This window comes from Aulostomus chinensis, chromosome 2 (assembly GCF_037954235.1).
Source record: "Aulostomus chinensis isolate RoL2024-O1b breed Wild chromosome 2, RoL_Achi_v1.0, whole genome shotgun sequence".
NCBI classification, from domain to species: domain Eukaryota; kingdom Metazoa; phylum Chordata; class Actinopteri; order Syngnathiformes; family Aulostomidae; genus Aulostomus; species Aulostomus chinensis.
The window spans coordinates 24,635,849-24,648,654 of NC_141321.1; the positions used below are offsets into that span (position 1 = coordinate 24,635,849).

A 12,806-nucleotide genomic window follows, 5' to 3' on the forward strand; every position below is an offset into this window, starting at 1 on the left:
CCATTACATTTGAATCATCTCTGACCTGAAGTTTTTATTTTGTAAGTTGACTCAGTCTTTTCAGGAAGACCTCAGGTACAAACCAATGCAAATGTCTGAGTGTTAGTAGATTCAGAGACATCATAGTTGAGGAGTGATCATGGTTGGTAGGTGGTCAAGTTGAAGAAGTTCTCACTGGCAGTTTGTTTGTGTAAACATTGACAGTGACAAAAATGCAGCACAGGAACAGAAGCTTTGGCATGGCACAGAGGTAGAGAGGCCATCTAGCAACTGAAGGGGATCAGACTTCTCATGGAGTAACAATCAGAAAGATCACTCGTTTTACTTTGCTCGTCTTCCAAAGTTGGAAAACTGCAGTTGGAGATGTGACATGGTGGAACTTCTGAGACTCCATACAACAATTTCAGATTTTCTACAACTGACACATTCACGTTGCAGGAATATTTTGCTGGAACATCCTGCAGTTTTGTTGTGTAGCATTGATCTGAACCAGCTTTTAGCTTGGTTACATTTGTCTTTACATCGGTGCTGGAAAGTCCGTGTCTTTCATCTGCTATGAAAAGTCTTTCACTTCATTGATCATTCTCTCACTGCAGGTAAAAATAAAATGGCAACTATGTATGGAGCACTTGTCAAAGAGGCCATTGAGGTCTTTGATAAGTTCACCCCAGGCAAACATCAAGTGGAGAACTTCCTGAAAGATGCTTCAAAGGACCTGAAGGTACACCAGAGGGATTAAATAACTGCTAGCAAGCTCAGATGCTGATAGTCCACCATATCAACTCAGCAATATCACGTTGGTTTTTGTTGTAGAAAAGGGGAACCCAGCAGCAGAAGTTTGTGCTTGATGTCATTTCTGGATGTATTGAGCACAAAACCCTGGTGTACCTGGTGATCGATGACTTCTATGGCCAAAATGGAAAGATAACCAAAAGTCATCGCAGCCAGCTCGCCAGTAAGTTAACGGCGCTTTTTAATTTCAGTCAGAAAGAAACAAAATGGCTACTGACGTACTTCTATTGTTTTGTCAGTTATCTGTTACCTGGCCACATTTGCCTTGGATGAGATTGGACTTCGACGCTTTGACATCATTGTCAAGGCACTGGACTGCAAAAACATGCATGCTGTAAGAACATCAATTTGATCAAGAATACATTTTTCCATCACTACGACTGTACTAGTTTAATGTACAAAACTTGGTCCTTCATCCGATAGTACCAGAGATGGTGCATTTAATGGATGAGGCACTGGAAAGAAGGAACTGTCTCGTGCTCTTTCATGGAGAATGGTTTTGTTGATGTGTTCTGTTCTAGTTCCTGAGTTTCTTTTCCTCAAACCTCACCACATGCATCCAAGAGAAGTGGAACAGTGTGAGTGATGCTGCCCATGTGGAGGAGAAGTTAATTGGTCCCCTGTTGAGGTAAATAAAACTGTCTGTGACCATTTTGAAGAAATCAGTTGTTTTAAAGGCAAGATACAGTATGAGGCAACACATTTATTTTCTCCTTCAGATGGCAACCTGAAATTAATAAAATTGTAGTCCAGCTTGCAAAGCAGTTTCCCAAAGGGCATCAGGTCAAGAAGGTGCCAAAACCCCCCACTGAGCCCCAGGAGGTCCCTCTCACCCATCCCAAACCAGTGCCATCAGGGTCATTCATCCATCCATCCATCCATTTTCTTCCACTTATCCTGTTAAGGGTCACGGGGGGGAGGGGGCTGGAGCCTATTCCAGCAGCTTTCAGGGGTGTGGCAGGTTTAGCCTGGACAGGTCAGATCAGAGTCATGCAATTGACAAATTGTGGTTGGAATGAGTTTGACCTCTTTGGTAATTTAGCATTTTCTGATTAAGAACTTATTAATATGTCAATATCAGTTGGGTTTTTAGTTCATTTTGGTTAAGTAGTTTATTTTGAAAATATTTGAAAACAACAAAATGAGAACATGTACATATACGTACAGGCAAAAAAAAAACTACATCCTTGCCAAAGCTCAAGCAAATCAAAAAACAGCAATTCTGAAAAAGTGTAAAAAAAAAAGGGATTTAATGTTCAAAGAGATGAAGGAAGAAGTAAAAAAAAAAAAAGAAAAAAAATTGCAGTCTGACAGGTAAAGGTGACAGGTTGAGCCTCAAGCAGCCATATTGGCATTGGTTATATTTCTACCTGTGGGCCTGCAGGTCCACTGGTTGATGGGTTTGTATTGTGCAGGGCTTGGACTCTACTCATACCTGCTCCCACTACGTAATTTCTTTCCTCAGTATGATAACTGCTCCCATGCATCAGTTAACCAAAAAGGTCTGATTCCTTTAGAGAGGCAGCAACACCTTAAAGACCACCAAAGCAGACACCCTGAGAAAAGAGGTGATCGAGAACCGTCAGGCAGAAGAGGAATTCCAGAGGTATGGCATGTAGTTTACCTTCAACCTGTTTTAAGAGGCTCCTCAATATGATCAGAGTTCTCTACAGGACACTGCTGGACTGAGCTGAAGCCTGTGATTTGTCTGAGGGAATTCTACATGCTGGCTGGTCCAATAATACCAGTAATGGATGGGATGGCCAGTGTGGATGCTGCTATGTGGAACTGAATTGTCTGGTTTTGAGATTTCTGTGAACCAGTCTGTGTTAAGAGTAATTTCTCTGTGTGTTGACCCAGAATTCAGTGCCTGTTGGAGGGGGCAGGTGATCATAATCAAGGGCACATCACCACCAAGGAGCCATTTAGGGACCAGAAGGCTCCTCAACTCCAGGAAAAAGAGGTGGGTAAAGACCAGTAGACAGTTGGTGAAAATGAAGTTTACACAACACAAATACAAGGAGGATTAGCCAAAACATTTCTGCTCTCAGAACACCTTTTTAAAACAAGTGATTTTCATGTAAAAATCTGCTCCTTGTGTTTGTATCTTGTTGGCTGCTCAGTTGATGCAGAAATATGCAAAGAAAAGGTTGCAGGAGGAAAGAGGAATGAGAGACTTGGTGCGACAGGTGGCAGAGGGCCAAAAGAACTACAGAGTAGCAGAGGAGAAGTTGACAAAATCAAAGCAAAGTATTGGTAAGCTGCTAGACTTCACGTAGTATGAACAAGTATGATCATTTTTTTTAGATCCTTTTCATTCAAAGAATTTCTTTGCAAATACCACAGTGAAAGAAGTGACCAGGAAAAATCAAGATCTACTTCGTAAAGCGCTGGAGGAGGCACAAGCAGAACTCATCAAAAAATTTAGAATAATTGGTGAAATCCGCACTATTAGTTCACTTCCCCAGAAGAGACTGAAGGCTCTTGATGGCACTGATGTAAGTGAAAGAAAGGATTGGTGTCTTCTCACAGTTCACACACTTCCTTCCATGTCTCATGGTTTTCCCTTGTGTCCCATGCCAGACTGCAGGCCACGATCTCATGGAAGAGATGTCCCTGTCCGAGCTGCAGAAGCGGCTGTTCCACCTGAAGGAACAACAGAAAAAAGATGAGATAGAGAAAAACAACCATCTCAGGCAGAAGCTGAAGAAAGAGAGCAAGAGAGAAGTGGCAAAGGCTGCTCCAGTCAGGTCAGGATAATAATATGGAACATGAATATCGCCATTCCAACGGTCAGAGCCCATGTGGGCTGGGAGGGACCCATATGAGGAAGAGCTGCTCCCATTGCAACGAGTCAGATGTTTTGATGTGAAAAGGTTGAGCTTCGAGAGACCCAACAACACAAAGTCACATTTGTTTTGCATGTTTCAGGAAAGCTGAGGAGAAAGCCAAAGAACAAAAAGTGCAGCAGCTGCAGAGAGAGAAGAAGCAGGAGAGGATGAAGAAGATGGTCTTCAAAGCCCGCAAGAGAGAGGAGGCAAAGGCTGCTGCACTCAGGTCAGGATAATGCTATCAAACATGAATGTATCCCTTACTAGAGGTCCAGACTCCTAGGCTGGGAGTGACTCATGTGAGGCAGAGTTGTTCTGATTGCAATGTGTCAGATGCTTTCATTTGAAGAGGGTGAGCTCTGTGAGAGACCCAGCACCACAAAGTCATGGTTGTTTTGCATGTTCCAGGAAAGCGGAGGAGAAAGCCAGAGAGGAAGAGATTAAGCAGAAGCTGCAGAAAGTGAAGCAGCAGCAGCAGAAGAGCATCAAAAAGAGGGCCCTCGATGCCTGCAAGAGAGAAGAGGCAAAGGCTGCTGCAATCAGGTCAGGATAATACCTTCAAATATGAATGTACCCATGACCAGAGGCCGAGTGGCCTGGGAGTGACCCATGTGAGGCCAAGTTGTTCCTGTTGCATTCAGGCAGATATTTTGATTGGGAAAGGTTGAGCTCTGAGAGACCCAGCACCTCAAAGTCACGGTAGTTTTGCATGTTGCAGGCAAGTGAAGGAGAAAGCCAGAGAGGAAAAAATGAAGCAGGATCTGAAGAAGAAATGTGTGGAGAAATTGCTGGTGAGTCAAAGGAAAAGGGAAATGGGTAGAGACAAAATCAAGCCAGCCCCCAGGCAGCATCAACAGTCTGATTCCAGAAAACAGCGCCAAGGGGCCAACGTTGCTGCCAACTCATTCGAACTGACACCGTGGGAAAATCGTGACTGTCCGTCACCAGGATTACAGTTCAGAATCTCCATCACAGACTCAAACCCAGGACCCATATTCTCCAGAAGACATTCATTTGATGGAATCGTGCTTTTACCTGGACGTGTTCCTCGTTGATACGGCTGCTTGTGATTGCACTCCCTCTGCTGTGAGCAGATAAACACTGTGGGCTCCAGGTTGGAGGCCCTGGGTGTAAATGCCTGTGGCCTCCTTATTACTGGCTGCTACCATAGAATGGTTATCAATGGCCATCTGTGCACACAGAATTGTATCACACAACTTGTGTCACACAGGTCCGTACCCAAAAGGAATGCCTGGCAAGGTGTCAGTGCTGAGCTTGGACTACCTGGATGGTTTATGAAGTGTGTGTAATTTACAAGGGAGTGAGGGCTGGGCTGCCAACTAAGAGGACACATGAAGGAGAAATGGAAGGGGCTCAGGGACTCTTACAGGGACAAGAGCATGTAGATGGGTGGAGGAGAGGGTCCACAGTAGAGTCCCTTTGTGTCCACAAGAACAATAAGTGGTAGCATGGAGCAAGAAGATATGGAGGACAGGACATCAGAGGACAGAGAGGAGGAGGAGGGTCAGGACCTGTGAAGCTGACAGGACCATGGGGCCGCAGGTGCAGCTGCAACTGACCAGGATGCTAAACAGCCACAGGTAGGATGATATGTGATGACACAAATCAGTGTCTTACATTTATCAGCAAAGTCTATATTAGTGGGGACAATTTGGCGTTTCTGAGCCATTTACTCAAAAAGCAGCAGATTGGTTTCTGTTCATGGGCTCCTATTATGTTGGTGTCTTAATATCATTTGTGGATGCTCATTTCTGTATTGATGCAGACAGTTACGTTAAACCTGTAAGAATAATTAATTTAGTCACCAAACTATGACCATCATATCTTGACAGGATTGGACTTCCCACAGCCTGTTCAGGACTCCAGACAGCAACCCTGCTCCACTGCACGCCCCCCCGCTGGTATAGATATAAATGACCTTCATCTCTGTGGAACAGGCGTGCATTGTCTTTAACGGTCTCATATCATGATGGATGCACATCTGTTAACCCTTGTAGTTCTGCACTGTTGTTTATGCTGTGCTGAATGAAGGAAAGACCCGGACCACATCCAGCTACTGGTTGCTCTCTATTGAAGGCAGGACAGTGGATTTTTCTACACAAATCAACCACAACAAACAAAACACAATAAGGCTCTGTAACATTCAGTCTCCTCCACACAGCACACAGGCCTCAAGCTCCTCCTCTCAGCAAATCTGGCATGGACCATTCATACATACATGACTAATACAACTCTTAGTATTAACAGCAAAAACACTTTTAAATAAAGATGTGAAAATGAATGAAATATCTGACCAACATAAACCTTCAAAATAATAACTTGGGTTTCAAAGGCTATTGCCTGCTGTCTGGGGGGTGGCAATAGCCTTTGAAACCCAAGTTATTATTTTGAAGGTCCAACATTATTGTCCAACATATTATTAAACATTCACTTCTCTTTCTAACAAATTTTAGTTTGTGTTTTAACATCTTAGCATCTTTTTGAAACTCTCCAATGATGTCTCTCTGTTCTTGACACCTTTGAATTGATGTTTATTTATTAAATCTTATGATTTTTATTTCTTTTAAGGTGCAATCAACAACATTTATATCTCCCAGTCCGTCGGTGTCTCATTCATTCCTGCTGTAGTTATCGATTCTACCGGGTACGCTCACGATAGCAGGAAAAAGGAGGACACTACATGTGGCCTGTCTTATTGTGGTACATTTCATGATGATGTCACACACTAACAATAACAACATTAACCTTCTTCAGAGGCTAAAGTTGCTAACATGCACAGTTGCTATTGTTAGCAAACATCTAAAGCAGAAAAGTGGCCCCCTCAGCATGAATTTGGACCAGCCTAGAAATGCTGAACCTTTTTCTTGCTCCTTTGTTGGTCCGACAGTCTTTGACATGGAAAACAGAATGAAGCCTCATGTGTCTCAGAGATTTCTCCAGTTAATCCAACACCTGGCAACTCCTGAGCTCTTGTGTGTTATGTTTGCCTTCTAGCAATAAAATAATGGACACTAACTTTTGCGGTCTCACTCATAGTTTATTCTGGCATCTTGGATTTTTCCCATAACAGCACACATGACTGGACTATGTCATCAACTACGGTGTCCCTGAATACACACACCATGTGAACTTGAGGATGCTACACTGTGGTCAGTGAGCCATTGAATCATATGTTGTTTTTTCTGGAGAAGAGGAGACTTGAACAGAACTGAGTTAAAATAAATACTGGCCATAAGACTAATTCTGATATATTGAAGCGCTGATTTTATTGTGCAGCCCCGATTTCCTTCCAGGTGCTGAACAGAACCACTTTTACCGGTATAACAGTCATTTTTTATGTAATGACAGCCCTCTGGGGAGAAATGAGAAATTCATAAATGCAGACCTGCTGTATATTAACATGGTCAGAGATATCCTCTCTAATGACAGTCCACTGTTTGAATGAAACTGAATTAATTCTGAAGCATCAGACCAACGGTGACGTGGGGCCGTTGCTTCAGTGTGAAAGGAGCACTCAGCTGCTGTGCTGTCTCCCAGATGGATCAGGTGCTGGTGTTCTCTGAGGGGCAGCTGAAGGCAGGAGGGCAGAGGGAACACACTTGCAGACTGAAGAAGAGGCCCCATCAAGCCCTGCTAGCCCCAGGGAACCACTTCCTGCCAGGCGCCTTTTTCCAGGGAGAGCCCATTGATGAGGAAGATGGCGAGCTAAAGAGCTTGAAGGTACCTGTAAATATAACCAGGTTAGGGTTAGCGAGAATGTTTTGGTGCTGAGGCAAGATTTGCTGCAGTGTCTCGAGCTGTTGATCCACAGAGATTCTTTATGAGATGTCCTACCGGTTCCTTTGAATTTCATGGACATGGCCAAGGTTAAACAGAAATGCCATTTTAGTCCACCAGTTCATCATGACAGTTGACATTCAGGCTGAGCTAGAGACAGATGAGAGGAGTATTTAATGTGGTAAAAGAATATTTGGTAGGAAGATATCCTGAATCAAGAAGAGTAATACTCGAGTAGTAGTAGGAATGAAGCTGATGGTCTGTGCCCCCCCAACAGGACCGCTAGTTTCGTAGTGACGCAGAGATCTTGATGAACAGGGTGAGCTGGGACACAGAGATGTGCTGTTTCCTGGATGCAGGAGGAGCTACCAGGTCAGCTTCACCCCCCAACATGATGCTCCCAGTTGGATCCTAAGAGTCACTCATGTCAGAGACAGTCAGAATCAGGTCCTTGATGCTAAAGCAAGTTTTCATCATCGATGTATTCAAGACAGCACGGCTCAGAGGTAGCGAGGCCCTCTAGGAACCGAAGGGTTGCTGGTCACTCATTTTGATTTTGGACCACGAAAAAACGTTTTTTGACGACTACATGAGCAAGTGCTAATAATTATGGCTGACATGGTAAGGGAGGATGACGATTGGTACTTCCGGACAAACCAAGATCCTGAACCTGATCTAACTGACAATGTTTGAGGGAAATATGCTAACATGTCCCACCCACTAGCATTCATCTCATTAAGCTAACTAGCAGTTATCTATGGATGCTCTTTTGTAGCTCTGGGTGCAGTCGCGAATTAGCACATTTCCAAAAAGCCAGCGTTTCTGTTGAAGTTGGACCAAAAAAAAGCTTTGTAAGTAGAGCAGGGTTTGTATCAAAGGACAAAGAGACAGAATCTCCAGGACAACAGGGTGTAGATGTTTAAGTGTCATTAGCAGGTGAAGTATGGAGGCCTGAATGTGTTGGCAGTGCAAACAAAGAAGCTGCTCAGGTGTTTGTAGTCTCAGAGGCACACCAAGATAAAACAAATGCAGCTTCCTCCTGTCATGAGGATTGTTAGAAGCTGGTGCTGAGTCTGTTTTATGTTTGTACACCCATTTCTTTGAGTCTTCGAGACGACTTTTATCAAAACTGAATGGAAAATAAATGTGAAAAACAATTAGATTTTTTTTAAACAGCAACAAATTAGCAACACAAACATCAGAAAGTGTTCTAGTGACTCCCCCAATCAGGTGTGGAACTGAAGAATGGAAAATACAGGTCCAAAAAAGGTTTTTGTAAGGTGTATAAACGTATGTCAGTGTGTGACTGTCATTTCAGGCTGCGTCGGAAGATGAATGAGAGCCGACTGTGGCCACTTGAGGTCAAGAGGTCATTGGCTCCTGTGAGGAAGGCTGCAAAAGCTACCAAGCTGGTGAGACAGACACATGACAAATGCTTTTGTGTGTGTGTGTGTGTGTGTGTGTATGAAGCACTTTAACTGTGTGGATGAGTGAAACCATACGATCATTTGGATCTTTCTCTTCTGATAACTTTCAGTCTGATCAAGCCGCAGCCACCTACCGGCAGGCTTGTCAACAGTCTCCATCCTGTCTGACCTGGCTGGGCCTGGGCATCACCTGTTACCGGGTAACCACCCCTCCTGCACCATGACGATGGAAATGATTACTATAGTTCCCAGGATGGATTTTTGTCGGCAAACCTTGTGTGTGTGTGTGTGTGTGTGTGTTTGTGTGTGTGTGTGCATAGCTGGGGGAGCTGTGTGTAGCTGAGGAAGCTTTGATGGAGGCCAACCACTTGAACAACCAGAATGCAGAAGTCTGTGCTCACTTGTCTCTCCTCTGCCTCAGGGTGAGTGATGATGAGCTTCCAGACCAGTAGAGCAGGTCCACAACATTCCATCCATCCATCCATCGTCTTCCGCTTATTCCTTTCTATTGAGGGTCATGGGGGGTGGAGCCTATCCCAGCGTCAACAGGCGAGAGGCGGGGTTCACCCTGGACAGGTCGCCAGTCCATCGCAGGGCCAACATAGAGAGACAAACAACCATTCACACTCACAGCCACACCTACGGTCAATTTAGAGTATCAATCAGCCTCGTCCCCTCTTGATGTCTTTGGACTGTGGGAGGAAGCTGGAGTACCAGAGAGAACCCACACAGGAACAGGAGAACATGGAGACTCCACACAGAAAGATCCTGTGATGGAGCCAGGACTGGAACCTGGAGCCTTCTTGCTGTGAGGCCACAGTGCTGACCACTACACCACCGTGCAGCCTCCACAACATTCCATTACAATAAATACAAAAATAGAAACAAAATGTTACAAAACCGGCGACCTGTCCAGGGTGAACCCCGTCTCTCGCCCGTTGACACTGGGATAGGCTCCGCCCCACGCGACCCTTAATAGAAATAAGAAGAAGACAATGGATGGATGGATGGAAAATGTTACAAATAAAGTCAGTTTTGCAGCAAATATGGAGAAAGAGCTTCAGGTCTTCACTCCCCTGTGGCTGCCCAGAGTCAAACAAACATGGCAGGTACTCACATGTCTGACATCCACTACGTCCTCTCCAGTTCTGAGCATGACCAGCGTTCCTGAACACAAACACAACATCAAACATGTCCACAATTCTAGAAGGACATTGATGTCAAATGATGGACACAAGTGATCCAGAAAATAAGGATTAGTCCTGCAGTCGTCACTCCCACCTGTTTGTTTTGCATGTCACAGCTGATATAGCATGAGATATTAAAAATATATAGAATGACTGAAAAAAACCAAGCCCACTCGTGCCCCTCGTCACTAAGAGGAACCACACGGGAGTCGTGAGGCTCTGCTCAACACTGCCTGATTTACTTTGGGTCTGGCTGGTCTTGTTGGAGGGACAATCTGTGCTGTCTGGTTGTCTTCTAGTTATTAAATGTAGTTCTCTGGCTCCAGTGGTGGAGGTCAAGCGTGAGTAAACGGTGGCTGTCTTGGTTCTGCATGGTCAGTGGTCTTCAGTGGACCCTGACCTGAGACAGAATCTGTCCACAGTCACCAGCTGTTTGATTACAGGGACTTTTGTGTTTTTGGATGAAATCCAGCTTCAGTGGAACTCTCAGATCAGAGGCCAGCAGCAGCGGTCCAGTGTCAGTGGTCCCAGAGCAGAGAGAAGCTCATGATGACACTGTTTGCTCTTTTATGTTTCAGTCTGACAGACAGGAAGAAGCAGACCTGTTCTTCAGACGCACCAAAAGTGTGAGTTGGCCTGACGTCATGACTGCATCAGACTCTGCACGCTCAGGGACCATTTTATCCTTCATTGATGATTAGAGTGTCTCTGTTCTTGAGGCATCAAATTATTTTGAGAAGCTAAAGGTTTGGTTCAGGAACAATCATATTTGCTCTGCATTCAAGAAATGTTGAAGGTGCAGTCTGACTTGGAGCTGTTCTGATCCAGATTGCTGGCCTTACCTGGCCCTTCATCTCCAACGTCCCTGACCACAAACTCGTCAGCCACACAAACACAACTGACATCTGGACAACATGAGTTCTGATGAACCCCATTGTTGAGGTGTCATAGTTGTTCATCTGCTCCTGTGTGAAGGGAACATTTGATGTGTTTTCTTGGTTTACAGTTCAACCTGCAGAACAGTTCACTTGTGGAGGAGGTGAGAGAGCTGCAGGATCAGGTCCGCCGCCGTCACCTCAGGGCTTGGCTCAGAACCAGGGCTCAGAACAGCAGGGCCTTGAATAAAAAACAACTGAAAAAGATCAATGGTGTGTTTCCTCTGGGGTCCAAACTAAAACCCTCAATCATCAAGTTCCAACTTTGAGGTGATAAAAGGTCTCTCCAGAATTTGTCACCATCCTCTCCAGAAGGGAGGAGGATTTTACCGTGGATTCGATGGGTCCTTATTTCCTGTGTTCATGTTTGATTTGATAGGATTTGTAACGTGCGGAGACATGGAAAGTATCTTCTGTCTAACAATATTTCTAACATCAAGTACATCAATGTATGAATGAATTTGTAGTAATTGATACTTCCCTCTACATCTCCAGTACCATAAAACTAGGATGTACTTATCAAATGTACTTGTTGTGCCTGTGGTACTACACATATATTGGACTCATGCTTCTGTGTGGTAGTGACATCACTGTGTGCTCTGGGCGAAGATGTCCCGCAGCCACGGTGAGTCCTCGTTGAGGCGAGGGTCCCCCAGATACTCTGAGGTCCTTTTGTAGAGGTAGAAGTACAACACAGAAGCTGTCAACAAATATTTCAGGAGGTTTGCAGATTTCAAAAACATCAAAGTGCAGGAACGTCAGCGATGTGGCTCATTTAAAGCTGCAGGAAGGATGTTGATGGTATTAATCGGTGCTGAGCTCTGAGCCTTTTAAAGTATTTTTGGACAGTCGCCATCACGACCTGTACACTAAGTTGATGAGTATTTTGTTAACCTTTCCACTGAGGTGGAACCATCCTGGGCAGAAGGAGAGGCCAAAACTCCTCCTTCAACACTGTCTTTGAAACCTGAACCAGGCTTCAGTAAAGTACTGTTCTCTCTCTCTCTCTCTCTCTCTCTCTCTCTCTCTCTCTCTCTCTCTCTCTCTCTCTCTCTCTGGGGACATCTGGTAATTTACCAATTGCTCCTAAAAAGCTGTCAAAACTGCAAATCAAAGTTTCCGTCTGGAAAGAGAGAGAGAAGGCGTGCAATTACAACAACAAACACTGAGATGCAGATCAGCACAGGACGTCTGTGTTTGGCAAAATATGGCAGGAATTTGGAATTTTTACTTTCCAAATTCCAGACACGGTGCATCGGCACCAGATGAAGATCGCAGGCCTCCCCTGCAATGACTACAATCCTAGAGGTCCCACCAGACAGGAATCCTGTACAAACAGGGTTGAAGTTGGGATTCAGCACTTTTGGTTTGAAAGACTTCTATGTCCCAGGATGCATTGCCAACCAATAGTGTCGTCATATTGTTGCTAGGAAAAATTCTTTTGAGCGTTTGTCAAAATGGCAAAACCCATCAGCGAATACATTTAATAGGAGTTTTCTTCCACTGAGGCCCAGCAGGGCCAAGAAGCTCAGAAGTGCTCCTGACTGAATGGTCTTCATCAGACTCCAGTGTTCAGGACCGACTGATGCATTCAGCCACAGCTCAGCTTCCAGTCTTGAACCTGGGTTATTCCTCTGTCACAGCCCCACAGGCTGGCCCGTGCACTCTAGGAGGACAGAAGAATGGAAACTTTACTCTTTTGTGAAAGCAGGAAGTTTGAATTGGAAGAAAGTTGTGAGAATCTGGAACTCCAAATAGTTTCCATGCAAAAGAAGACCCCCCTGTTCAGGCTTTTGTCAATGGGGCTCAGCCTGTTGGTTTGACAGGAACATGCAG

At 44.7% G+C, this 12,806-nt stretch overlaps 4 protein-coding genes across 16 annotated transcripts in view; 3 read left to right on the top strand and 1 right to left on the bottom strand.

Annotated features, from left to right (window-relative positions):
* LOC147269549 (cilia- and flagella-associated protein 99-like) lies at positions 1–2,773 on the top strand. The gene is made up of 7 exons (XM_086196308.1): positions 1–721; positions 814–955; positions 1,032–1,126; positions 1,314–1,420; positions 1,512–1,638; positions 2,310–2,398; positions 2,653–2,773. Exons 1-7 carry the CDS (start codon positions 608–610, stop codon positions 2,771–2,773), a joined length of 795 nt encoding a protein of 264 aa, XP_086052434.1. The 5' UTR covers positions 1–607.
* On the top strand, positions 1,649–6,760 carry LOC147269550 (uncharacterized). Of its 6 annotated transcripts, none has more exons than XR_015110326.1 (10): positions 1,649–2,398; positions 2,653–2,755; positions 2,916–3,048; positions 3,139–3,290; positions 3,376–3,542; positions 3,724–3,849; positions 4,032–4,166; positions 4,342–5,224; positions 5,477–5,545; positions 6,213–6,248. XR_015110326.1 is itself a non-coding variant. In XM_086186843.1 (10 exons), exons 3-10 carry the CDS (start codon positions 2,919–2,921, stop codon positions 6,270–6,272), a joined length of 912 nt encoding a protein of 303 aa, XP_086042969.1. In that variant the 5' UTR covers positions 1,649–2,398; positions 2,653–2,755; positions 2,916–2,918; the 3' UTR covers positions 6,273–6,760. The 6 variants fall into 6 exon arrangements, 2 of the variants coding, with proteins under 2 accessions (XP_086042969.1, XP_086042975.1); XM_086186843.1 differs by having other exon boundaries at positions 4,342–4,414; positions 6,213–6,760; XR_015110325.1 differs by lacking the exon at positions 6,213–6,248 and having other exon boundaries at positions 5,477–6,153.
* Positions 6,657–12,806, bottom strand: part of LOC147269551 (uncharacterized) — a 22,112-nt gene continuing 15,962 nt past the window's right edge. For 5 of the 7 annotated variants that reach the window (XR_015110339.1, XR_015110331.1, XR_015110336.1 and 2 more), the window contains 3 exons: positions 9,966–12,636; positions 7,479–7,571; positions 6,657–7,368 (listed from right to left, as the gene is read on the bottom strand). The gene's annotated coding sequence lies outside the window, so the exon portion shown is untranslated. The remainder of the gene's footprint in view (positions 7,369–7,478; positions 7,572–9,965; positions 12,637–12,806) is intronic. The other 2 variants (XR_015110332.1, XR_015110330.1) reach the window with 2 other exon arrangements.
* Positions 6,987–11,298, top strand: LOC147269552 (uncharacterized). Of its 2 annotated transcripts, XR_015110344.1 has the most exons (4): positions 8,246–8,833; positions 8,959–9,270; positions 10,614–10,661; positions 11,042–11,298. XR_015110344.1 is itself a non-coding variant. In XM_086186916.1 (3 exons), exons 1-3 carry the CDS (start codon positions 7,182–7,184, stop codon positions 11,237–11,239), a joined length of 429 nt encoding a protein of 142 aa, XP_086043042.1. In that variant the 5' UTR covers positions 6,987–7,181; the 3' UTR covers positions 11,240–11,298. The 2 variants fall into 2 exon arrangements, 1 of the variants encoding a protein (XP_086043042.1); XM_086186916.1 differs by lacking the exons at positions 8,246–8,833; positions 8,959–9,270 and adding an exon at positions 6,987–7,364.

What these genes read in the sequence shown, in the direction of transcription:
- LOC147269549 (XM_086196308.1), top strand. Translation starts at nt 608, where the DNA reads ATGGCAACTATGTATGGAGCACTTGTCAAAGAGGCCATTGAGGTCTTT. An exon ending in ACTGCAAAAACATGCATGCT is followed by an intron (nt 1,127 to 1,313) that starts GTAAGAACATCA and finishes GTTCTGTTCTAG; the next exon opens with TTCCTGAGTTTCTTTTCCTC. An exon ending in CTCTCACCCATCCCAAACCA is followed by an intron (nt 1,639 to 2,309) that starts GTGCCATCAGGG and finishes TGATTCCTTTAG; the next exon opens with AGAGGCAGCAACACCTTAAA.
- LOC147269552 (XM_086186916.1), top strand. Translation starts at nt 7,182, where the DNA reads ATGGATCAGGTGCTGGTGTTCTCTGAGGGGCAGCTGAAGGCAGGAGGG. An exon ending in GCGAGCTAAAGAGCTTGAAG is followed by an intron (nt 7,365 to 10,613) that starts GTACCTGTAAAT and finishes TTTATGTTTCAG; the next exon opens with TCTGACAGACAGGAAGAAGC. An exon ending in TCTTCAGACGCACCAAAAGT is followed by an intron (nt 10,662 to 11,041) that starts GTGAGTTGGCCT and finishes CTTGGTTTACAG; the next exon opens with TTCAACCTGCAGAACAGTTC.
- LOC147269550 (XM_086186843.1), top strand. Translation starts at nt 2,919, where the DNA reads ATGCAGAAATATGCAAAGAAAAGGTTGCAGGAGGAAAGAGGAATGAGA. An exon ending in GCAAAGGCTGCTGCACTCAG is followed by an intron (nt 3,850 to 4,031) that starts GTCAGGATAATG and finishes TGCATGTTCCAG; the next exon opens with GAAAGCGGAGGAGAAAGCCA. An exon ending in CACTGCACGCCCCCCCGCTG is followed by an intron (nt 5,546 to 6,212) that starts GTATAGATATAA and finishes ATTTCTTTTAAG; the next exon opens with GTGCAATCAACAACATTTAT.